We start from the raw sequence: 27,337 nt of genomic DNA, 5'->3' as shown, positions 1-27,337 counted from the left end.
GGCGGATCACGTCAGCAGTGAACGCCTCACGCTCAGTGTGTTTGCTGTGATGGTGTTCAGCGTGTCGGGAGTGTCAGGATCGCTGCTGACGACCCACAATCCTCCTCTTCAGTTCTGTCTGACCAGCGGCATCATCCTCTGCTGTAACATGTTCATCCTGAGCTCAGTGTTTGGACCAAAGGTCAGTGTGACGATCGCTGTGTTCATTCTGTGTGTTTATACTCACACAGCAGACTGTGAGGCCGACCCGTCAGGTCCGGATCAGAACTTTAACATCCATCACAGAGTTAAACTCTGAGTCCATATGTCCTGATGTGACGTCACTTCCTGCTCCATATTAAACAAACCCGTCCATCACTGAGACAAACAGACATGTTTCTACTCAGAGACAGAAAGAAGTTCATGTAGAACATTTGCTGAATGAACAAGAAGGTCCAAATAATGCAGAATGAGTCAGAGACAGAGTTTCACAGAGTTTATAAAGTGTCTCCAACTCAACAACTCACTAAACTGACACATTTGTTAAGGGAGTCTGGGGACTTTCTCCACGGGGACAAAGAAGGAGCCTATATTGTTACTGTTTAGTGTCTTTGTAACATGTGACATGTTTAGATCAATAACATGTTTCCTCTTTCATAAATGGAGTGTAAATGGTGACATCAGTGTAAACAGTGTGTTCAAACAGCTGATCAATGTTGGCAGGTAAGACTTTAGCACTTTAGACACAGAAGCAGACAGGCAAAATTAGCTGATTTTTTAAGGGAGTCTGGTGATGCTGTGGTTAATAGTTGGCTTCATGTATCACATTTAATGCTGAATTTACAACAAGGACACAATGAGTTACATGATCTGTCAGAGACGCAGTTTCACTACGTTATTAAGTTTGTTTTAACTCAACAACTCTTTAAATCACCACATTTGTTAATGGAGTCTGGTGATGCGATACAGTCTGTCTCCTCCTTCACAGAGGACATCAGTCGGCCAGGTGAATGTGGTCTGGGTGATCACCTGTGTCCTCGGTGTGTCTCGGGGGCGGTCACACCTGTGGTACCGGGTCTGAACAGGGACTTTTTCCTGCGTTGTGTCTTTGCAGTTGCTGCTGGTGCAGAGTGAAGCTGCAGAGGGGGATGAAGGTGAAGACGAGGAGCAGCTGAACCTGTTGAACCAGGAGCTGAGGAGTCAAACTGCTCAGGTGAGGACAGAAACACTGATGAAGACGAGGCCGTGTGATGCAACATGAACGAACCTGCGGCGCTGTGTGTGTTCTGGTCTCTGCAGCTCGACGTGGAGATAGAAACCATCACCATGCAGCTCTGCGACACGTCCGAGTCAGCTGCTGAGAAACACGACGGTAACACACACGAGTCCACTCAGAGATGTTTTACATCATCAGCTGACTTCTTCTCCTCTGACGACTGTTTCTCATCCTGCAGGTGACGACAGGTGTGTGACGTCGACTCACGTAGCTCAGGTGTGTCCTGAGAGGAAACCTGCGAGTCCAGACGGCATCAACTCTCCTGAGCAGTGAGTCCAAACACCCACACTGGACCAGACCACCTGACCAGAACTGTCCGACAGAACCAGATTAAAGATCAAAGGTTCAGTCTGTAGATTAAAGGAGCAGTCTGTAGATTAAAGGTTCAGTCTGTAGATTAAAGGTTCAGTCTGTAGATTAAAGGAGCAGTCTGTAGTTTAAAGGTTCAGTCTGTAGATTAAAGGAGCAGTCTGTAGTTTAAAGGTTCAGTCTGTAGATTAAAGGAGCAGTCTGTAGATTAAAGGTTCAGTCTGTAGATTAAAGGTTCAGTCTGTAGATTAAAGGAGCAGTCTGTAGTTTAAAGGTTCAGTCTGTAGATTAAAGGAGCAGTCTGTAAATTAAAGGTTCAGTTTGTAGATTAAAGGAGCAGTCTATTGATGAAAGGTTCAGTTTGTAGATTAAAGGTTCAGTCTGTAGATTATTTTTTTAATATATACTGTTTATAATTCTTTTTTCCACTCACATTACACACACAGGCGCACACATACACATGCAGTGTATGGAGGAGATGAGTGAAGGGGCTGCCACACATACTATGGTGCCCAACGAGCAGTGTTAGGGGCCGGTGCCTTGCTCCAGGTGCAACCCAGGATGTGAACTAGCATTCTCCTACTACTAGTCCACATCATACTTTATTTGGTCTGAGTGGAACGTTTGGATGGAAAAGTATTTTTACTGGAAACAGTTCACAGAATAATGAAACATGACCTGATAATAACTTGGACTGTTTAAATTGACTGTATCCACAGTAATAAGTAAATGTGGCAGCAATTGAAGCAGACGTGATGCTTGCTGTGTTTCTGTAGCTTCACCTCCTTCCTGTCGTCTCTCTCTCAGTGTGTGGCGCCGCCTGTCGGTGCAGCTGCCCATCCTCCATCACTCCTACCTGCCCGCTGTCGGAGGCATCAGCGCCAGCAGCTCCAGTCTGTTCTGCAGCCGGGAAGCTTTTGTTCACCGCGACGTGCTGACCACCTGCTGACCACCTGCTGACGACCTCCTGTACACCTGATGCCACGCAGCCAGGCCACGTTACTGCTGAACCAATCAGACGGCTGCTGGGACCGTCACCAAAACACACACAGAAAAATGAAAATATATAGAAATATAAAGAATACAGATGTCAAAGTTCATGTTTTACCATTAAAATCTTTTCTATGATAAAACTGTTGGATTATTTGAGCGATGTTGTTACGAGAAGCTGCTGAGAGTCTATGGGATATTTTACAATGATAACATCCTCTGTACTTTTATACTGGGCAGCAAGCCGCCAATGTGGCCATCTTTTTTGCAGCTAGGTCCGTGGATTTAGACAGAAAGCGGTATATTGGGGGTCTGTTTTGGTCCACCAATTTGCCGCCTCGAAAAACATATACACTTATTTCCGCCTCTGCCTGCCGCTAAGAACCAAGCTCTAAACTCCAGTGGGGTGTAATGTAAAGCTCTTATTTTGAAGACAAATTTGACCTGCTTTACATTTCACGCCCAACTTCGTGCTTCACGTCAGGTCACATGTTTATGCCTAACCCAGTGGCGGCCAAGTGGCGGCTTTTTTGAAAAGGAGGAATATAACACCTCCTAAGGACACATGCACATTAGGTTGATCCGCCAGAGCAGAGGCCTCAGATCTGGAGTCAGTCCCTGGGTGTGAACGCTCAGGATGGGTTCGCCAGTTTCAACATGCTGGACATTTAAACCTTGTTTAAACAAGGTCAGGAACTCCTGTGCTGACCGGTTCTTTTGTTCACATCTTGTGTAATAATAACAAAAACACCATTTGGAGGTTCGAAAAAGGTTCAAAACTGATTGGAGGGATATTTTAAAGAATGAACTGACTTTGTGGGCTCGTTCCTGAATATAAAGTGTCACCCAGTCTGAACATCCAGCAGACTCAGTACTGTCAGCATCTCATTGAACCGGGCAGCTGCAAACAGAATCTCTTTATTTAAGAGTTACGCAAATGCAATTCTGGTAAGCGTGGGGAAGCACCTAAAGTCAAAGCCCAAAAAATAAACCCCACATTTAAGTTAAAGTCAAAGTTTGCTGAGGTGAGTTTTTTCTGATGTGATGAAATCTGGGCTTTTTCACTGTGTGGAAACATCAGCTGCAGCCTGCCAGCTGACCCGTAACGTTATTCATTAACAGAGCAAGAGGACGTAAATACTGAGCAGGTCCAAACAGGGAGGAGAGTCTGGACGCTATAAATTCTGTCTGAGCTGTGAAACAAAGCAGATTATAATCCAACATGTTTTCCGGCACCATGCTTGCTGTCTGCTGTGTTTCTGACCCCTGCTGGCTGTGACTGTGGAAGGCGTCGACTGGAGGCGGTGAGTCACTTTCATCCATCTGAACACTTCTGTACATTAACTCCAGGTCGGTGTATATTCAAGATCTCAGAGGCAAACATACTTTTTATGTCTCTACATTTCTGCGACTGCCTCAGAAGTTTAAACTGCAGATATCACCACAATCACAACATGAATCTACTTCCTGATCTTTGCCGCTGTGTGAGTCACTCTGTGGAGGTCGTGCTTGTTCACAGCACAGGTAACATTAATGTGATTGATGTGTTCCTCTGACAGGCACTCCAAACTACAACTACGACCTGTCGGGGGCGGACCTGACGAGGCTCTACAACTCTCCGGTGTACAAGGCTGAGAGGATGAAGAGGCCGCTGGGGGGAAGTGGCTTTGTGCTGGGACCAATCAGCCACTCTGGAGTCAGGTCAGTCTGCAGCACCTGTGGTTCTGATCCAGGTTCGGATTCCTCACAGGTGGAAGATTACAGTGTTGAGGTTTTCTGTCCTCAGAAGTTTATATCCAATATGATAGACTTGGCCACCTGTTGAATTCATACTCAGAACACAGGGGGCAGTATATCACCAGGCTAACAGCTAACTGCTGCTAACTGCTGCTAACTGTGGCTGTTGGCTCAGTTAGCCATTCATCTAGCGGTCTGAACAGGGAGCTTTGATGAGGGCGAGTGCATTAGCTCTGCTTTAGCATGCTAACTTCAGTGAATAACTCCACAACACAACACACAGACATCATCTCTTCAGAACTGTTATCTCTTCACAGTGTGTAGATTGTGTTGTGTTTCCAACATTACACATGGACACACAGCTGTACAGGTACCTCCCACACCTTGATAAGAAGTTTGTTTGTTCCTCAGAGTGACGCTGGCCAACGGCTCTCGGTGGCTCATCCATAAAGGAGGCGGATACGGCCTCTCCTCTGACACGGTGGTCGTCAACGCTCGACACATGAGTCCAGACTGGAAGGTAAGTCTTCATGTTTCATCACAGATCACAGGATGAAGGCTCAGACTCTTCTGATCTGCTGTTTTTTCTCCTTGCAGGTTGTTAAAGAAGGAAACTTCCTGGGGAGGAAGACCGTCGCTGACTTTGTGGCGACCGGCGGCTCTGACTACAATTTCCTTTTTGATAACTGTCACTGGGCATCTATTCGCATGATGAATCAGTAAACATGACATCTGTGAAGTTTCTCTGCTGATCACATAATAAATGTGGAAACTCAAAGAAGACTTGTGTCATTGATCCTCCTGTCGGGACAAGAGACTCTCTTATAAGATACATTTCTGATCTGATACTTAATTATCACTTTATATATACAGTATATCTTTGACTGTTTATCTCACATTTATGCTTCACTACGTTTTATTCCATACATCTGTCTTAACATCTCCTAATTTTGACTTCTTGCTTCATAAATATGACTTTTTGTCTCATTATTATGACATTTTCATTATGTTGATGTTTTTTTTTTTTTTTTATCTGGACATCAACCTTTTATCTAATAATTATAACCTATAACTTATATTTTGACTATTCTATCGTATTTTGACTTTCTATTCCATACATTTATTAATAACTGACTTTTTATTTTATCTTTTTAGTTTTTATCCTATTATGACTTTTTTATGATATGTTTGACTTTCTATTTCATAGATCTGACTTTTTAACTAATAATTTAGATGTTAAATCTCATAATTAGGATTCGATCATATTAACGACTTACCATGGGAAAACTTTTCCATCAAGCTTTTGGTTTAATTCATTATTTCTATACGCAGCAGAAATGTGCCTCCACAGTGATTTTACCACTGTAGATGTTCAGGCTGAGCTCATGTTGACTCCTTTTTATCCTGTTAGCTGGTTTAATCATCAGCCATGCTTCATATTCTATAAGCTCATCCTGTGTTTGTCCTGTGAGAACCACGTATCTGTTACAAGTCAGAAAAACAGCTTCCAGTTCTGTGATGAAGCATTTTGCAGCTAATCCAGGTGCATGAATGTGGTCAAATAGATAAAGATGTTAGTGAATATGGGGCTCCAATTGTAAAGTTGAGCAATCTAAAATAAAGAGCAACTTTTCAGCACATTTAGCAACAAACCCTATTAAAAAAACAGATGTGAATTTTTTTGTGTTACTTTTGACTAGATTTACAGCAAACATCAAGCTGCTTGTCTCTGTATGAACAAACAACAGCGGAGAATAAGCGAACCGCGGCTGTGGCGATAATGCGGCCTAAGTCAAAAGTTCTACTGTTGCTGTCATTCCAGACACATTGCTGAACCTCTGTATTGCTGCAAAAACTGCCCTACCAATGTTTCCAGCTGGACATGCTGGCAGGCAACATGAGAGCACCGTGGGGAGACTTGACTAACAGTGCAGTGCAATCACTCTGTCTGACTACCTGAAGAAGACTGCGGATAGTGCTTGTTGAGCTTCACTGAGCTTTGATTGTGGTACTTCCAGTGACTGACAGTGTATTTTGCATATTAGCTAAATATTTAACTTCACCCCTGATATTTAGATTTAACTTTTAGCATTTATATTTAACTTTAACATTTGTTTTTATATTAAACTTTAACATTGTTTTTATATTTAACATTTAGATTTAACTTTTAGCATTTAACATTTAGATTTAACATTTAGATTCAACATTTATGTTCAACATTTAACATTTAGATTTAGATTTAACATTTTGATTCAACATTTATGTTCAACATTTGACATTTAGATTTATATTTAACATTTAAATTTAAATGTAACATTTATATGTATATTTAACATTTATATTTAACATTTAAATTTAAATGTAACATTTATATTTATATTTAACATTTATATTTAACATTTAGCATTGATATTTAAATTCAACATTTATATTTATATTTAACAATTAACATTTATATTTAACATTTATATTTATATTTAACATTTATACTTAACATTTATTTTGACATTTATATTTAGATTTAACATTTATATTTTACATTTATATTTAACATTTAGATTTAAATGTAACATTTATATTTAAATTTTACATTTATATTTAACATTTAACTTTTAGCATTTATATTTAAATTTAACATTTATATTTAACATTTAACATTCAGCATTTATATTTAAATGTAACATTTAGATTCAAATTTAACATTTTAATTTAGATTTAACATTTAGATTTAACATTGACACTATATTTTTTACAAGAGATATTGATGTAAGTCTGGTCAAAATTAACATAAAAAATTCACATCTGTTTTTTTAATGTGGTTTGTTGCTAAATGTGGTAGAAAGTTGCTGTTTATTTTAGCATGCTCAACTTTACAGTCGGGACCCCATAAGTGAAGGGTAAGCAGGGACAAAGAACCAACAAATGTAGTCATTAAATAACATTAATATCCTAACCTGGCTTTATTCAATGTTCCTTGATACGTTTTACTTGTATGCAGCGCCCCCCGAAGGATAAAAACTGAAGCTGTTCGCCCAACGCTTGGAGGATCTCCTACATTTCTATCTCAGTCTCTTTTGGAGCTTCCTTGTATTTAAGTGCCACATTAGTTTTTCTCTATACTTTACTTTTGTTCCCGACTTTCAGATTTCAAAAGTACTTTGAGGATGTGACAGCAGCTGTGTCAGAGACAAACTACAGGACGTCCTGAGAGAGACATGGACAAACATCTCACTGACAGAGACTGAAGTGGATGATTTACTGCCACAACCAGAGAACAAGACCAGAGCTGACTTCTTAAGATGTTCACATGAACTCACACTGGATCCAAACACAGATTACAGACATCTGTTACTGTTTGATGAGAACAGAAAAGCAACAAGAACAAAAGTGTTACAGATTCATTCTGATCACCCAGACAGGTTCACTAACAGTAGTCAGGTCCTGAGTGCAGAGAGTCTGACTGGACGGTGTCACTGGGAGGTGGAGTGGGACGATGGAAAGTGTGGAGTTGGTGTCGGAGTCGCCTACAAGAGTATCAGCAGAGATGGGAGCGAGGATGAATATAGATTTGGTTGAATGATAAATCTTGGGTGTTGGATTGTTCCAGTAGCAGTTATGAGTTTTATCACAACAAAGTCCAAACTCCCGTCTCAGGTCCTCGGTCCTCCAGAGTTGGAGTGTACCTGGATCACAGTGCAGGTATTCTGTCCTTCCACAGAGTCTCTGACACCATGACTCTCCTCCACAGAGTCCAGACCACATTCACTCAACCTCTCTGTGCTGGACTTTATGTTCCTTACAGAAGCTCTGCTGAGTTGTGTAAACTCAAATAGACAGAAGCTATTAAAGTGACAGGTTTGAAGTTTCTCAGTATAATGTCTGTTAAGTTACGACCTGCCACAAACGAGGAAACACAATTATGATTTATCTCTACTGACGAGAGTTTTGCAGTAATAAAACTATTTTCTGCAGGAACGAGTCCTGAAATCCAGATGTGAGTTAACTTTTCACTTCTGCTCACTCGTCTCGAGGTCGAAGGAGTTTTTCAAAAGGTTTTCCGTCAGTAAATACTTTACACTGAAACATTTACATGTCTTAAAAACAGCCTCTCTGTGTTCACACTCATGCTTCTGCAAACTACTCTAAACTTTTATAAATTCATAGTAAAGGGTCTATAGTGCAGGACGCTTATTGGTGGAGATGTTAAAGTCGTACAACTGTGATTGAGTTTATAACATTAATGTTTTACTTTTGTGATACTTTACAGTCTTCAGAGGTTTGTGATCAATCATTAACCAGCTCTGTTGTGCTCACGTCCTGTTCAGCCTCAATCTAAACATTTACTGCTGCAGCTTCACACGAAAAGCTTTAAAAGGTGCAATACGGAAGAATTTCAATTCAAAACATGCAACAATGAGTGAACGCTACGATCAGAGTGAAGAAACAACAGTGTAGACTGATTATGTTCGTTGTTTCTGTTGGTTATCACATTTTTGCACCAAGTTTTTTATTTGTGCTCTAGAGATCAGTGAAAATGAGCTCAGCTTCAATGATTTTTTGAGATTTAAATTAGAGTTTGACCTTGTGGCGACTGGCGGCTCCGACTACAATTTCCTCTTTGATAACTGTCACTGGGCGTCAGGGGCGCCGCCAGGGATTTTGGGCCCCATGAAAAGAAATCTAATTGGGCCCTTGTATAGACTGGCAAAACAATTTGATGCTGTTTTATATAAAACTATGCATTTTAATGATATTGTTGACTATCATTCACATATTTGTGAAAAGAACAACATGACAGTTACTTGGTTACTGCTCACTGTCTCCCTTGTTGTCCCGGATGCAGGTCTAATTTATCTCCACGACTGACTCACAGGTGGTGTACAGTACAATACATGTATGAGGTAATATAGTTGTTTCGATTTAATCTTCTGATTTCCAGAAAATATAAACATTTCTCTGATTGTACTGAGAGTTGTATTGTCACACAGTCTGCATGCAGCAGAAATGTTTTCCTCTGTTCCTACTGCAAAGCAGGAAGGTGAGAGTCCCAAACTACTGACCACACACTCTATTGTAGTGATAGCTGAATTTGAACTATATTATACATACACACACATATGCTCTTTTTATTTCAGAACTGTTTTTTATATATTAAAATTCATTCTGAATTAAATATGGATTATAGGGTATTTTTTTTTTATAACTCTCTCTCAACCCTCTGAAAATGATGGTGGATCATCTGGCATTAACATGACTGTCTTCTGAAAGCCGTCATGGGCTCAGTTTTTAGATTTATTAAAGCAATAACCATAATAGAAATCTTGAAATTGAAATGAATCGCTGATACCAAACACATCATGCTAGCTTACAGGAAAAGGAGCTAAATATCGCTCCAAATTTGAACTGTTTTACCGCGAGGTAATGTGAAATGAAAACTTGTAATAATAACTTTGAGTCAGCACTTAATGAGGATGAGATGAGGATGAGGAACCTGCTGCTGCTCAAACTGAGAAACTAGATTCATGTCTGTCTGACTGCCTTCAATCTTTACAGCTGCTGATATTATTATCAGCTTTAACTGTTCTTAAACTGTGTAAGCTGTGAACTGTGCTCACCTTTCTTTAGAAAGAAATGTGTGAGGAGTTTTCTTCAAATCAATTCAAATCAATTGTATTTATATAGCCCAAAATCACAGTGGGCTTTACAGTGGGCTTCCTCTCCTTGCTTTCTTTCTCTTTCTGCCTTTTCCTTTCGTTTAAGGCTCCCTGACTTTGTTTTCTTGGTTAAAGACATGTTGATGAGCAGCTCCGCTTGTTAAGGTGTTTGTGACGCATCTTCCCGCTCCTGCAGCTGCAGGTGGACTGAACCATTCTGTACTGTGAGGGGTGAGAGGGGCCTCAGACAACCTCTACTATTTTTTTAAACAGACTAAAGTCTCTCATCCGATTTATTCTGCCAATTTTGAGGTAGTTATGACAATAATTACAGTGACTAATTACAATTACAATATTTAGAAATAAACAATGAAATAAAAACAACATTTTATTTCAGGCCTTTCGAGGACCTCCTCCCCCATTGGGGCCTGGTAATCAGTCCCACTTTCCCCCCCAGTTCGACGCCCCTGCTGGGCGTCTATTGGCATGATGGATCAGTAAACATGACGTCTGTAAAGTTTCTCCACTGATCACATCATAAATCTGGAAACTCAAAGAAGGCTTGTGTTATTGATCCTCTATTGTTAAGATCTTATAAGATACATTTTGACTTCTTGCCCAATAAATTTGACTTTTTGTCTCATGATTATGACTTTTTATGTTATAATGTTGATGTTTTTTTATCTGGATATCAACCTTTTATTTAATAATTATAACTTATATTTTTGACCAGTTTATCACATGTTGACGTCCGATTCCATACATTTATAAATAACTATGACTTTTTGTCTTATTTCTACTTTTCATTCATTATTCTGACTTTTGTATGATACTTTTGACTTTGTATTTCATAGACTTTCCTTTTTACTGATAATTTAGATTTTTAAATCTCATAATTAGGATTTTATCATATTTACAACTTACTACTTAAGAGTCACGCAAATGCAATTCTGGGAAATGTGGGGAGGCACTTGTGATGTTATTCATTAACAGAGCAAGAGGACATAAATACTGTGCGGGTCCAAACAGGGAGGAGTGGGACGCTGTAAATTCTGTCCGAGCTGTGAAACAAAGCAGATTATAATCCAACATGTTCTCTGGCAGCAAGTCTTCAGGTCAGTGTATAGTTACAGTTATATAGTTATATAATTTCCGAAGCAAACATACTTTTTATGTCTCTACATTTCTGCGACTGCTTCAGAAGTTTAACTGCAGATATCACCACAATCACAACATGGATCTACTTCCTGATCTTTGCCGCTGTGTGAGTCACTCTGTGGCTTGTTTACAGCACAGATAACATTAATGTGACTGATGTGTTCCTCTGACAGGCACTCCAAACCACAACTACGACCTGTCAGGGTCAGACCTGACGAGGCTCTTCAACTCTCCGGTGTACAAGGCTGAGAGGATGAAGAGGCCGCTGGGGGGAAGTTCCTCTGTGGCGGGACTAATCAGCCACTCTGGAGTCAGGTCAGTCTGCAGCACCTGTGGTTCTGATCCAGGTTCAGATTCTTCACAGGTGGAAGATGACAATGGATGACAGGTTTTCTGTCCTTAGTAAGTCAGAAGTTCAGAAATGTATGTACAATATGAAAGACTTGGCCACCTGTTGAATTCATACTCAGAACACAGGGGGCAGTATATCAGGCTAAACGCTAACTGCTGCTAACTGTTGCTGCAGTTAGCTTGTTGGCTCGGTTAGCCTTTCATCTGGGAGTCTGATTGGGGAGCTTGGAGCCTCAGGGGAGTGTTGGTGTATCAGGGCGAGCACATTAGCTTTGCTTTAGCATGCTAACTTCAGTGAATATCTCCAAAGCACAACACAACACAACACAACACACAGACAGCATCACTTCAGAACTGTTATCTCTTCACAGTGTGTAGGTTGTGTTGTGTTTTCAACATTACACATGGACACACAGCTGTACAGGTACCTCCCACACCTTGATAAGAAGTTTGTTTGTTCCTCAGAGTGACGCTAGCCAATGGCTCTCAGTGGCTCATCCACAAAGGAGGCGGATACGGCATCTCTTCTGACACGGTGGTCGTCGACGCTCAGCACATGAGTCGACATTGGACAGTAAATGTTCATGTAAATGTTCATGTTTCATAACAGATCACAGGATGAAGGCTCAGACTCTTCTGATCCGCTGTTTCTCTCCTCGCAGGTTGTTAAAGAAGGGGACTTCATGGGGAGGAAGACCGTTGCTGACTTTGTGGCGACCGGCGGCTCCGACTACAATTTCCTCTTTGATAACTGTCACCGGGCATCTATTCGCATGATGAATCAGTAAACATGACATCTGTGAAGTTTCTCTGCTGATCACATAATAAATGTGGAAACTCAAAGAAGACTTGTGTAATTGATCCTCCTGTCGGGACGAGAGACTATCTTATAAGACATCCAAACCGCGGCAATAAGCAGCCTCAGTCAAAAGTTCAACCGTCACTATTGTTGCAGAAGCATTGCTGAACCTCTGTATTGCTGCAAAAACGGCCCTACTAATGTTTCCAGCTAAGTTGCTGGACATGGTGGCAGGCAACATGAGAGCACAGTGCAGCGCAATCACTCCGCCTGATTACCAGAGAGACCACGAATACTGCTTGTAGAGCTTCAATGAGATTTTATTTTGGTACTTCCAGTGACTGACAGTGTAAATTTGCACATAAGCGAAATATTTAACTTCACCCCTAATATTTAGATTTAACATTTAGCATTTAGATTTAGATTTAACTTTTATCATTCATATTTCAATTTAGTATTTGTATTTATAATCAACATTCATATTATATTTAACATTTATATTTATATTCAAAATGTATACTGAACATTTAACATTTAGATTTACATTTTTTATTTAGATTTAACTTTTACCCTTTATATTTAAATTCAACATTTGTATTTATATTCAACATTTATATTTATATTGAACTTTTATAGTAAGATTTAACATTTATATTCAACATTTAGATTTAAATTTAACATTCATATTTATAATAACATTTAGTTTTAACATTTAGATTTAGATTTAACTTAACATTTAGATTCAAATTTAACATTTAGATTTAGATTTTTTATTTAGATTTAACATTGACATTATATCTTTACAAGGGTTATTGCTGTAAATAAAAAATTCACAACTGTTTTTTTAATACACTGTAACGAATTGCTAAATATTTACGGTGGATTTACAACAGTATTCTACTGTATTTTATAATAATTGTAAAATACTGTTAAATATTCATCCCTCACATGTAAATTAACAGTTAAATCAGTTGTTTAACAGTAGATAGCTGTAATTTAACAGCATAAAACAGTATTTGTAATAAATTGCTGTAAGTTTAAGGTGGATTACAAAAGTATCTTTTAAAATAATTGTAAAATACTATTAAATATTCATACTTACATGTAAATTAACAGTCAATGCTCAGTTAACAATAAGAAACTGTAATTTAACAGCATAAAACAGTATTTTCTGTCAAGCAGTGGAGACATGTGCTAACATCCCTTCTCAAGTCCAGTCATTACCCATCAGCATTTTACTGATCATTGTGGGCTTATATTTCTATTTGATGATAGCAATTCTTTACTGATCAAACTCCTCAAACTATTCATTTTTGAGTGGCAATATGTAACCTAACTGGCTGTTCCTGAACTTGACTTTGGAGAGCACAGCTCCGTTATATCATTCAAGCCAGAGAAGTCCATGTGGATTTCAACAGAGCAGGTAAAGGAAAGTTAGGCTGTTCTCCTGAAATTGGTAGTGTCCAGTGTTGTTTTGTCTACATGATTATTGAACTGCAGATCTCCTACATTTCTATCTTGGTCTCTTTTGGAGCTTCCTTGTATTTAAACGCCTCATTAGTTTTTCACTACACCTTTATTCCCGTCCTTCAGACCATGTTGAAGAATAAAATATTTTCCACTGATGCGATCTCTCTCTGTTTCCTTCTACAGTCAGACTTCTATCACAGTGTGAAGATATCTGACAGTTTCAGGGGATCCGGTGACGTTCAGAGGTTGAAATCTCTCAGAAGTCATCGACACTAACAGACAGACGGGACGACATCATTTTAATCAAGACAAGCAGAAATCATCAGCTTCATTAGTGTTTGTTTGGTTCATGATTCTCAGTGACTGCAGGCTTCAGTTTTACTGTGACTTATTAAAGTCTTCTTGTTAATAAAATACAAAAAATATCAAATGCAAAAATAAACAAAGATTTGTTTGATTCATAGATTTAAGTTAGTGAAGAAATGAACTTCGGGAGCAGCTGATCTGGTTCGTTCACGTCCTTCTGGATTCTATTTAATGAAATTTGTTTGAAATGTTGGTTTGACAGAGTTGATCATTAAAGATGTCAGAAAAACAATGTAGATATATTCTGATGGTTCAGTTTGGTGTCTCCATTTGTAGGTCAACTGTTTTTTACTATTAGAGAGAAAACTGAGGAAGATTGATCAGTTGGAGCCGAGAAGTGTTTCACAACTTAAAACTGAAATGTTCACAGATTCAGGTTTTAACTGAGGCTTGTTTGTCGAAGAGAAGAAAAAGTTTCTCTTGTTCGATCTGTTTGGATCTACTGAAGGATCCGGTGACTACTCCCTGTGGACACAGCTACTGCAAGAACTGTATTAACGATCACTGGGACACAGAGGATGAGAAGAAAACCTACAGCTGCCCTCAGTGCAGGAAGAGCTTCACACTGAGGCCTGAGCTGCTAAAAAACACCATGTTAGCAGTTTTAGTGGAGCAGCTGAAGAAGACTGGACTCCAAGCTGCTCCTGCTGATCTCTGCTATGCTGGACCTGAAGATGTGGCCTGTGATGTCTGCACTGGGAGGAAACTGAGAGCAGTTAAGTCCTGTCTGCAGTGTGTGGCCTCTTACTGTGAGAAACACCTGCAGCCTCATTATGAATCAGCTGCTTTCAAGAAACACAAGCTGGTGGAGCCGTCAGAGAAGCTCCAGGAGAACATCTGCTCTCGTCATGATGAGGTGATGAAGATGTTCTGTCGTACTGATCAGCAGTGTATCTGTTATCTCTGCTCTGTGGACGAACATAAAGGCCACGACACAGTGTCAGCTGCAGCAGAGAGGACTGAGAGGCAGAGAGAGCTGGAGGGGAGTCGACACAACATCCAGCAGAGAATCCAGGACAGAGAGGAAGATGTGAAGCTGCTTCAACAGGAGGTGGAGGCCATCAATGGCTCTGCTGATAAAGCAGTGGAGCACAGTGAGAAGATCTTCACCCAGCTGATCCGTCTCATGGAGGAAAGACGCTCTGATGTGAAGCAGCAGGTCAGATCCCAGCAGGAAACTGAAGGGAGTCGAGTCAAAGAGCTTCAGGAGAAGCTGGAGCAGGAGATCACTGAGCTGAAGAGGAAAGACGCTGAGCTGAAGAAGCTCTCACAGACAGAGGATCACAACCAGTTTCTACACAACTACCCCTCACTGTCAGCACTCAGTGAGTCTACACACTCATCCAGCATCAAGATCCGTCCTCTCAAGTACTTTGAGGATGTGACAGCAGCTGTGTCAGAGCTCAGAGACAAACTACAGGACGTCCTGAGAGAGACATGGACCAACATCTCACTGACAGTGACTGACGTGGATGTTTTACTGCCACAACCAGAACCCAAGACCAGAGCTGACTTCTTAAGATATTCATGTGTAATCACACTGGATCCAAACACAGCAAACACAAAGCTGTTATTATCTGAGGGGAACAGAAAAGCAACATTAATGATTGGACAACAGTCTTATTCTGATCACCCAGACAGGTTCACTAACAGTAATCAGGTCCTGAGTGAAGAGAGTCTGACTGGACGTTGTTACTGGGAGGTGGAGTGGGACGATGGAAAGTGTGGAGTTGGTGTCGGAGTCGCCTACAAGAGTATCAGCAGAGATGGGAGCGAGGATGAATGTAGATTTGGTCGAAATGATAAATCTTGGGTGTTGGATTGTTCCAGTAGCAGTTATGAGTTTTATCACAACAATGTCCACACTCCCGTCTCAGGTCCTCGGTCCTCCAGAGTTGGAGTGTACCTGGATCACAGTGCAGGTATTCTGTCCTTCCACAGAGTCTCTGACACCATGACTCTCCTCTATAGTCCAGACTACATTCACTGAACCTCTCTGTTCTGGAGTTTATGTTCCTTACAGAAGCTCTGCTGAGTTGTGTAAACTCAAATAGACAGAAGCTATTAAAGTGACAGGTTTGAAGTTTCTGAGTAAAATAAATGTCTGTTACGACCTGCCACACACGAGGAAACATAATCGTGATTTAGCTCCACTGACGAGAGTTTTGCAGTAATAAAACTATTTTCTGCAGGAACGAGTCCTGAAACCCAGATGTGAGTTAACTTTTCACTTCTGCTCACTCGTCTCAAAGATGAAGGAGTTTTTCCAAAGGTTTTCTGTCAGTAAATACTTTACACTGAAACATTTACATGTCTTAAAAACAGCCTCTCTGTGTTCATACTCGTGCTCCTGCAAACTACTCAAACTTTTATAAATTCGTAGTAAAGGGTCTATAGTGCAGGACGCTTATTGGTGGAGATGTTAAAGTCGTGTTGTTAAAGCCATTTTTCAGATTTGCATCATTGATTTACAATTATGTTGAGACATCATGCATTTTCTGATGTGAATGCTGATCATGTGTTGGAATGTACTGTGTTGAGGTTTCTGTTTTGTTGGTGTTATTATGATGTTTATGATGATCTGATGTCTGATAGTGTGATGTGATCTGTAGGCGTGGTATGCCCTTTGATTTAGGACAGGTGAACAGGTGTTTACTGGAGTGGAAGGGCAAACAACACGAGAGCCTTTGGCTGAAGGTGAATGTATTTATGATCATTCTGTTATCATCCTTCAATAAAGGCCAAACGTGACATTAAAAACGTGAGAGCGCGCTGGTTTACTGACCGCTCCAAACAACTGTGATTGAGTTGATAAGGTAAATGTTTTACTTCTGTGATACTGAAACAACAGTGGTGACTGATTATGTGTGTTGTTTCTGTTTGTTATCACATTTTTGCACCAAGTTTTTAATTTGTGTTCGCGACATCAGTGAAAGCTCAGCCTCAGTGATCTTTTGAGATTTAAATAAAGTTTGACTTTGTGGCGACCGGCGGCCCTGACTACAATTTCCTTTTTAATAACTGTCACCGGGCGTCTATTCGCAAAATGAATCAGTAAACTTGACGTCTGTGAAGTTTCTCTGCTCTCATTGATCCTCTCTTATAAAATACATTTTGACTTCTTACCTTTTAATTATGACTTTGATCTGATACTGAAACTGACAAGCAGCAGCGGACAACCTCACATCGCTTTTGTGATATGAAAAGCAAGAGTTGCACCTTTGAAAGTAGTGACAATCCAAAGGCTGGAGCTTGCAGCCGCTGTCCTTGCCTCTCGGATCAACAGAATGCTAAAGAAAGAGAGTGTGTGTGTGTGTGTGTGTGTGTGTGTGTGTGTGTGTGTGGCAGCAGCTGCAGCAGCAACAGCTGAGTGGCACACCTGAGAGGGATCATCTCATCATGACTGCGTATTTCTACCTGGTCTCTCCACCACCAGACGATTGCATCCTATACGGTGGCTTGATGATGCTGCTGCTTAGTGTTTCCTGCTTTCTTGGTTTTGTGCTCATGCCATTTCTCTTTATTGCATTCCACAGAGGTCTCCAGGGCAGTATCCACTCTCTCTGCTGGTGTTCTCCTGAGTCCCTCCACACCAGCCCTATTCAACCCTCCTTCCCTGCCTGCCTTCCTGCTTGCTTACCGGCTAGCTCTCAGCTCGGCTCTTGAAATTCAAAGGAAGTCTTAGACACTTGAGCCTACAGAAGAAAGCAAGTCACTCTCTGGACACATCTGTTAAATCAGACCTTACTGGGCAAAAACTGTCTGTGGAGGATGTTGCAGAGGCTGAGAAGTAGCTTGTGTCCTACATCCAACAGCATTCCTTCCAAGACAAGGTGACTTCTTTGCAGCCAATGGCATGGTACTGCGATGAAACAAAAGATGGCCATCCTACCTCTAATGCGTTTAACACCTGATTTGCCAACATTTGCCCATACTGGGTTAGACTACTTTGGTCCTATTGAAGTCAAGGGTGGCCGCAGCAGAGTGAGGAGGTATGGGGCCTTGTTTTTGTGCCTTGCTAGTAGAGCCGTACACCTGTAAATGACCTCCTCCCTGAAAACAGACTCCTGTATTTCTGCACTCCAGAGATTTTTCTGCAGACAAGGCCAAGTGAAGGAGATTGTCTCTGATAACGGAACAAATTTCATTGGAACAGAGCGCGAACTTCAAGAAGCCCTTACTCACCTTAACCTTAATAAGATCCAGTATTTGATTCACGCTGAAGGTATCAAGTGGACATTCAATCCTCCCTATGGTTCTCATCATGGAGGTGTGTGGGAGCGCCTCATCCGAATAGTCAAAAAGATCCTCTGCTCAATCACAAAGGAACAAACACTGGATGACGAAAGTCTCCAAACGGATCTGTGCGAGGTGGAGGCAGTCATCATTAACTGTCCCATCACAGTAGTACCAGAAGATGTGAAAGACCCGGAACCTTTAACACCTAACCACCTGCTTCAACTGAGAGGAATGCCCACTCTTCCACCTGGACTCTTATTCCAGAAGGAGATGGAAACAGGTCCAATATATATCAGACCTATCTAAATGCTGGACACGGGAGCACCTTCCATTGATGCAGGAGAGACAGAAATGGAATGAGTTCTAAAGAAATCTGAAGCTTGGAAACATAGTGCTGATCATTGATGAAAGCTTACCACGCAACTCCTGGTCAATGGGACGCATCACAGACACTTTTCCAGACAAAAAGTGACATGTACGCACAGTCAGGGTCAAGACACCAAATGGCACGTTGGAAAGGCCCATTACTAAGCTGTGTCTCCTGAAAGACATGAGCTCAATCAGACCTGACCGACTAACCTACTCCCCTAAGTATTTACAGTACATTGCCACTACCCTAAAATCCTTACCTTGATAAACTACCCTGAATTATATTATATATATATTATATTATTTTGACTCTAAATGACGAGCTATAAAGACTTGTATAGAGTATTCATGATGTTTTATGAAGTATCAAGAGACATATGTATATTTCTGAACTGCTGACACTGATTTACTTTTGAAATGAATCGAAAGGAAATGAAAATGAGTTGTGAAATGTACTCTTGAATGCTTATCTCGAATATGCTTGTTGGTGATTCCTGAGAAAAAAAGGAACCTATTTTTATTTTTTGAATATTTAAGAATTAACTTATGAACTCGTTATGAACTCTTGATGAAATTAACTATTGAAACTTTGAAGGACTTTTGATTTTTCTTTTTTGAAGGAGAAAAAATGGACACTCGACAATCTTAAATGTTGTCACCAAGGACTTTTGAGTTCATGGCTCCTCATGAATGTATATATGTATGAATTGCCTTATAACAGTCAATTAGGAGCCGGAGTGTTGAAGCCATTTTTCAGATTTGCCCTTTTGAGTCACAATTATGTTGAGGCATCATGCATTTTCTGATGTGAATGCTGATCATGTGTTGGAATGTACTGTGTTGAGGTTTCTGTTTTGTTGGTGTTATTATGATGTTTATGATGATCTGATGTCTGATAGTGTGATGTGATCTGTAGGCGTGGTATGCCCTTTGATTTAGGACAGGTGAACAGGTGTTTACTGGAGTGGAAGGGCAAACAACACAAGACCCTTTGGCTGAAGGTGAATGTATTCATGATCATTCTGTTATCATCCTTCAATAAAGGCCAAACGTGACATTAAGGAAACGTGAGAGCGCGCGGATTTACTGACCGCTCCAAACAACTGTGATTGAGTTGATAAGGTAAATGTTTTACTTCTATGATACTTTACAGACTTCAGAGGTTTGTGATCGATCATTAATCAGCTCTGTTGTGCTCACGTCCTGTTCAGGGTTGATCTGAACATTTACTGCTGCAGCTTCATAAGAAAAGCTTTTAAAGGTGCAATATATAAGATCTTTTTTTTTCAAAACATGTAAACAATGAGTGAACGCTACAATCAGAGAGGGAAGAAACAACAGTGGTGACTGTTTATGTGTGTTGTTTCTGTTTGTCATCACATTTTTGCACCAAGTTTTTAATTTGTGCTCTCAACATCAGTGAAAATGAGCTCAGCCTCACTGATTTTTTGGGATTTAAATAAAGTTCGACTTTGTGGCGACCGGCAGCTCCGACTACAATTTCCTCTTTAATAACTGTCACTGGGCGTCTATTCACATGATGGATCAGTAAACATGACGACTGTGAAGTTTCTCTGCTGATCACGTAATAAATGTGGAAACTCAAAGAAGGCTTGTCAAGGTAAACTTTATCAGCATTGCACGTTCCATTGCTATATACTGTCGAACATTGAAAGAAAACAGAAATACATAATTGTTGATCCTCCTGTCGGGACGAGAGACTCTCTTATAAGATACATTCTGACTTCTTACCTTTTAATTATGACTTTGATCTGATACTTAATTCTGAATTATCAGTTTATATCATAATATTTTTCACTGTTTATCTCACATTTATGCTTCACTACTCTAGTCCATACATCTGTCATGATATCTCCTAATTTTGACTTCTTGCCCCAAAATAAATATGACTTTTTATTTTATTTCTACTTTTCATCCCATTATTATGACTTTTGCATGATACCTTTGACTTTGTATTTCATGGATTTGACTTTTTAACTTATTTGACTTTTTTTTTTTTTAATTATTTAGATTTTTAAATCTCATAATTAGGATTTGATTATATATATGATTTACTATGAGAAAACTTTTCCATCAAGCCTTTAGTCGAATTCAGGTGTCACGCAAATGCAATTCTGGGAAATGTGGGGAGGCACCCGTGATGTTATTCATTAACAGAGCAAGAGGGCGTAAATACTGAGCGGGTCCAAACAAGGAGGAGAGTCTGTCTGAGCTGTGAAACAAAGCAGATTATAATCCAACATGTTTTCTGGCACCATGCTGCTGTCTGCTGTGGTTCTGACCCTGCTGGCTGTGTCTGTGGAGGCGTCGACTGGAGGCGGTGAGTCACTTTCATCCATCTGAACACTTCTGTACATTAACTCCAGGTCGGTGTATATTTCACGATCTCAGAGGCAAACATACTTTTTATGTCTCTACATTTCTGCGACTGCTTCAGAAGTTTAACTGCAGACATCACCACAATCACAACATGAATCTACTTCCTGATCTTTGCCGCTGTGTGAGTCACTCTGTGGAAGTCGTGCGTGTTCACAGCACAGGTAACATTAATGTGACTGATGTGTTCCTCTGACAGGCACTTCCAACTACAACCTGTCGGGGTCGGACCTGAGGAGGCTCTACAACTCTAAGGTGTACAAGGCGGAGTTGATGAAGAGGCCGCTGGCTGGATTACCCATTATGTGGGGACCAATCAGCCACTCTGGAGTCAGGTCAGTCTACAGCACCTGTGGTTCTGATCCAGGTTCAGATTCCTCAAAGATGGAAGATTACAGTGTTGAGGTTTTCTGTCCTGAGTGAGTAAGAAGCTCAGAAGCTAATATACAATATGAAAGACTTGGCCACCTGTTGAATTCATACTCAGAACACAGGGGGCAGTATATCACCAGGCTAACAGCTAACTGTTTTTGGTTCGGTTAGCCTTTCATCTGGGGGTCTGAATGGGGAGCTCGGAGCCTCAGGGGAGTGTTGGTGTATCAGGGCGAGCACATTAGCTTTGCTTTAGCATGCTAACTTCAGTGAATAACTCCACAACACAACACAACACAACACAACACACAGACATCATCACTTCAGAACTGTTATCTCTTCACAGTCTGTAGATTGTGTTGTGTTTCCAACATTACACGTGGACACACAGCTGTACAGGTACCTCCCACACCTTGATAAGAAGTGTTCAGGTGCTGGCCGACCTTTAACCGACAGACTCATCAAGGAACTGACATTGTTTGTTCCTCAGAGTGACGCTGGCCAACGGCTCTCGGTGGCTCATCCACAAAGGAAAAGGATACGGCGTCTCCTCTGACACGGTGGTTGTCAACGCTCGATACATGAGTCGAGAGTGGAGGGTAAGTCTTCATGTAAATCTTCATGTTTCATCACAGATCACAGGATGAAGGCTCAGACTCATCTGATCTGCTGTTTCTCTCCTCGCAGGCTGTTATGGAAGGAAACTTCCGGGGAAGGAAGACCGTCGCTAACTTTGTGGCGACCGGCGGCTCCAGATACCATTGGCTCTTCGATAACTGTCACTGGGCGTCTATTCGCATGATCAAACAGTAAACATGACATCTGTGAAGTTTCTCTGCTGATCACATAATAAATGTGGAAACTCAAAGAAGACTTGTGTCATCGACGATGTGTCAGTGACGGAAGACTCTCTTATAAGATACATTTTGACTTCTAACCTTATAGTCATGAATTTGATCTAATACTTAATTCTGAATTGTCACTTTATATTATACAGTATATCTTTGACTATTTATCTCACGTTTATGCTGCACTACTTTTTATTCCATACATCTGTCTTAATATCTCCTAATTTTGACTTCTTGCTTCATAAATATGACTTTTTGTCTCATTATTATGACTTTTTCATAATGTTGCTATTGTTATTATCTGGATATCAACCTTTTATCTAATAATTATAACCTGTAACTTTTTTGTTTGCTATTTTATTGTATGTTGACTTTGTATTCCATATATTCATAAATAAATGACTTTTTATTTTATCTTATTTCTATCTTTCATCCCATTATTATGACTTGTGTATGATAACTTTGACTTTGTATTTAATAGATTTGACTTTTTAACTCATAATTTAGATTTCTAAATCTCATAATTAGGATTTGATCATATTTATGACTTACCATGGTAAAACTTTTCCATCAAGCTTTTGGTTTAATTCATTTCTTTTATAAACAGCAGAAATGTGCCTCCACAGTGATTTTACCGCTGTAGATGTTCAGGTTGAGCTCATGTTAACTACTTTATCATGTCGGCTGGTTTAATCATCAGCAATGCTTCATATTCTATAAGCTCATCCTGTGTTTGTCCTGTGAGAACCACGTATCTGTTACAAATCAGAAAAACCAGCTTCCAGCTCCGTGATAAGGCATTTTACAGCTAATCCAGGTGCATGAACATGGTCAAATAGATAAAGATGTTAGTGAATATGGGGCACCGATGGTAAAGTTGAGCATGCTAAAAAAACCCAGCAACTTTTCGCCCCATTTAGCAACAAACACCATTAAAAATTACTAAATCTAAATGTTAAATATATATGTTAAACATAAATCTAAATGTTAAATATAAATCTTAATGTTACATTTAAATATAAATGTTAAATGTTAAATATAAATCTAAATGTTAAATCTAAATGTAAATATAAATATAAATGTCAAATATATATCTATTTGTTGAATTTAAATCTAAATGTTAAATATATATGTTAAATATAAATCTTAATGTTAAATGTTAAATCTAAATCTAAATGTTACATATATATATTCAATATAAATCTAAATGTTACATATATATGTTCAATATAAATCTAAATGTTAAATCTGTATCTAAATGTTAAATATATATGTTAAATATAAACCTAAATGTTAAATGTTCAATATAAATCCAAATGTTACATATCTATGTTAAATATAAACCTAAATGTTAAATATATGTTGAATATAAATCTAAATGTTAAATGTTCAATATAAATCTAAATGTTACATATATATGTTAAATATAAATCTAAATGTTAAATGTTCAATATAAATCTAAATGTTAAATGTTCAATATAAATCTAAATGTTAAATATATATGTTAGATCAAAATGTCATGGGTGAAACTAAATATTTAGCTAATATGAAAATTCTCAATGCCTGTCACCGAAAGTGTCAAAATAAAAGCTACCGAGTGCTGTGGTGTCTGCTTTAGCTGTCATTAGCCCTTTTCACACAAAGTAGCCACATTATCAATGCAGTGGTGATTCGCCAGTTCTCCACTGTTGTTTGTTAATACAGAGCCAAGCAGCACTGGTGTAAAGACGAACCGCTGTGTAATTCAAACAGAAAGCCTTTATATGCATTAATATTTAAGTTTAACATTTATATTTATATTTAACATTTATATTTAAATTTAACCTTTAGATTTAAGATTTACATTTAGATTTAACATTTAGCTTCAAATTTAACATTTAGATTTGGAATTTAACATTTGGCTTCAAATTTAACATTTAGATTTAGAATTTAACATTTAGATTTAGAATTTAACATTTAGTTTTAACATTATATTACATTATATTTTTACAAGAGATATTGCTGTAAATCTGGTCAAAAGTAACATAAAAAATTCACATCTGTTTTTTAATGTGGTTTGTTGCTAATTGTGACAAAAAGTTCATGTTTATTTATTTTATTATTTTATTTATTTGTAAACACATTTTTTTTAGTTATTTTCAGAAATGAGAAATCTTTATCTGTTAATGTTTGAAGTTGATGGCAACCTTTCTGTTGAAAAATGTTAGTAAGTTTTATATATGTTATTTCATATTATGAAGTTAATTAGTAATGCGCATAAAGAAGAAAGAAAGAAACAGAAATTAAAACATACTGTCTGACTGAAGAAAAAGATCGACTTCAGTGAAGTTGCAGTTTCAGTATTTTTAATAAAAAAAAAAGTTTTTATTTTGTTTTTCACTGATCAATTGTTCCTTAATTACTAATTGTGACGACATTATGTGTTTTCATAAAGTGGACATCTTAATTAAAAAGACAACAGATTTTGTGTCTCATTAAATTAAACGACCCAACAGTTAACACAAATAACACGTGAGTCACATGAATGATTGAATCGCTGCAGTTACGTTTTACTATTCATTCAGGAGTGTTTGTGCACAAGAACAGACAGCTGGTTGTTTGAGTGTGACGGATCGTGATGACAGAGATTATGTCACACAGCAAACGTTACGTAACTCACAGGAACTGATTTCTCCACGCGAAGACTGAAACGTGACGCCATCAAGAATTCAGACAGCTTTTTGTTTACAACTGATCAAATATGTTCAATACTGAGTGTTTAATCTCTTTAAAGGAGCACTACGTAGATTAGGAGAAGAAATTCAAACTCAGAATTTTAATATTTACAATGTTAATGATGTAATATGAACTTTGTTCCATCAGTGAATAAACAAGCTGTTGTCAGAGGAGAATAAGGTCCAACAGCACTGTGTGAAGCTATAGAGGTGGCAGGGTCCGCCACAGTATAAACTGTGTGTCCTCTAAGGTCCATTTGTTTGTTCAGAGAGGTGGTCTGTCAGCCACCAGAGGGCAGCACGTCCTCTGTCACACACGTACTGTCCTAGAACCAGCAGGTTCTGGAGAGACCACATATTAACAGAACTAACAGAACTTTTCCTGGTCCTGGAAACATTTGAGTTATTCTAGTTAGTTATTCTAGATAGTTAGTTATTCAATATTTATTCTTATTTTCTTCTTTTTTATATTTTATATATATTATATATTATATGTGTATAAAAATAATATACTCATCTTCAGAAAGATACCTGGTCAAGTTATGTTTTGGACAAATATAAAAGGTAATAATATATTTAGACGGAGTCACGTGAGGCGGGCAGAGAGCATGGCGGTGTTCCAGCATGGACGCAGTAAATAGCATGACAAAGTGAGATATTGGAACGACTTAACCTCTCTCTAACCACAATATCCAAGTGAACCAACAATGCCTAACCAACCGAAAACACCCGGTATCCCCACAAGAAACAGCTCCAACACGACAGCAAGGTCTGGGCTAGCTCACAGTCTCAATGCTAACCAACCAGACCAAGCTAGCCCTGACGCTAAACCCAGCAAGCCCGCCTCGCTGGCAGCGGACATTGCAAAAATGTACGCACTACTCAAAGAGACATCGGAGAAACAAGAGGAAAAACTCAACGTCATTCAGCGAGCAACCACAGCTGTTGAAAGCAAGATAGCAGAAGTGGCAACGTGTATTGGCGATGCAGAAGCTAGCTGGACTTTCTTGAAGATGCAAATAAAGCTCTGATGAATGACCCTCCGGCCTCCAAGACTGAAGCTGAACAACTCCACTGCAAAATTGACAACTTAGAGAACAGAAACCGGCACAATAACTCACGGTTTGTTGGTTTCCCCGAGGGATGTGAAGATCGGGACGCCCTCATCTTCTTATGCAAAATTATCCCGACGGGCTGGAGATCGACCGTGCTCACAGGACCATCGCCAGGCGCAGACCAGATGGTGATCTTCAACCATGAGTCATCCTCGCCAGGTTCCTCCGGGTCCAGGACAGAGAGCAGATTGTCACAGCGGCATGCAAGGCGGGGAGAGTGACATGTAAAGTAGGGGTGGGCGATACTGCAAATTTTGATATTGATCCGATACCAAGTAAATACAGGGCCAGTATTGCTGATACCGATACTGACTTTTACTTGAAAATTCCTGATCAGTGAATGATTTTGTACTCTTGCCTTTAATTAGTTGACCATGATTATGATAACGATGAAACACAGGATGAAGATTTTACATTTTACATTTAACATAATTAAATCTATAACCTATCTGCATGTAGCCTAAATAGGAATACTAATGTTCCTTCAACAGATACACAAAAGGGTTATTATATTGTGAGGTAGGTTATATATCTTAATATAAGTATTTATTTTTGAGTTCCAGTTCCAGTGAACCTGAGTGAGCGGAGTGAGAGGTGAAGAGGAGCGCTGTGCTTTAAGGACTGAGAGAGACGCTGCGCTCACATAAACTCTGTGATTTGCTGAATTTATAGAAGAGAAACTACAACAAAAATATCGATCTCATCACGCTAGTATCGATCCGATACCAATACTCACCTTGATATTGATACTATCGATATTTGGATTGATCCGCCCACCCCTAATGGAAAGGCCACCACATAATGGTCTTCCTGACTACTCCAGACCAGTCGTGGAGATGCGCTCCAAGTTCAACCAGTGCAAGAAGCTGCTGCACGAATGACGCATCAGATTTTCCCTCATGTATCCTGCTGTGCTGGTGATTAAGACACCTGAGGTCCGACGCGAGTTTGATGACCCAAACAAAGCGAGCAGCTTCATCACTCTCTCCCCACAACCAGCAGCTCTCCAGAGATGATCAACCAACAGTGGTGAGGTCTCACTCTTTGGTAATATTGGCTGAACTGATGATCTGAACTTTTATTACACTTTACTCAGAAAGAAAATCGAACTCGGGGTTTAATTTCACATATTGAGAGTTTCAAACTACATTTTTGGAACAATATATTCTTGGATCCGAGACAATCTTGTAAAAA

The 27,337-nt window shown here is 39.4% G+C and overlaps 2 protein-coding genes across 2 annotated transcripts; both read left to right on the top strand.

The window, feature by feature from the left end:
• The first annotated feature begins 12 nt into the window (after positions 1 to 12).
• On the top strand, positions 13 to 2,666 carry LOC115568115 (gamma-aminobutyric acid type B receptor subunit 2-like). Its single transcript, XM_030395197.1, has 5 exons — positions 13 to 181; positions 1,094 to 1,192; positions 1,279 to 1,351; positions 1,434 to 1,524; positions 2,372 to 2,666. The coding sequence occupies exons 1-5, from the start codon at positions 50 to 52 to the stop codon at positions 2,511 to 2,513; spliced, it is 537 nt and encodes a 178-aa protein (XP_030251057.1). The 5' UTR covers positions 13 to 49; the 3' UTR covers positions 2,514 to 2,666.
• An 11,892-nt stretch (positions 2,667 to 14,558) lies between these two features.
• LOC115567800 (tripartite motif-containing protein 16-like) lies at positions 14,559 to 17,774 on the top strand (the record flags this gene model as incomplete). The annotated part of the gene is made up of 2 exons (XM_030394642.1): positions 14,559 to 15,966; positions 17,626 to 17,774. Coding segments are annotated over 2 exons (1,557 nt in total), but the record flags the coding sequence as incomplete, so codon positions are not given.
• Positions 17,775 to 27,337: the final 9,563 nt, after the last annotated feature.

The sequence above is a fragment of the Sparus aurata genome, chromosome 17 (assembly GCF_900880675.1).
Source record: "Sparus aurata chromosome 17, fSpaAur1.1, whole genome shotgun sequence".
In the NCBI taxonomy this organism is placed as follows: domain Eukaryota; kingdom Metazoa; phylum Chordata; class Actinopteri; order Spariformes; family Sparidae; genus Sparus; species Sparus aurata.
Note: the sequence above shows the minus strand (reverse complement) of the source record. Positions and strands in the feature narration are given on the sequence as shown.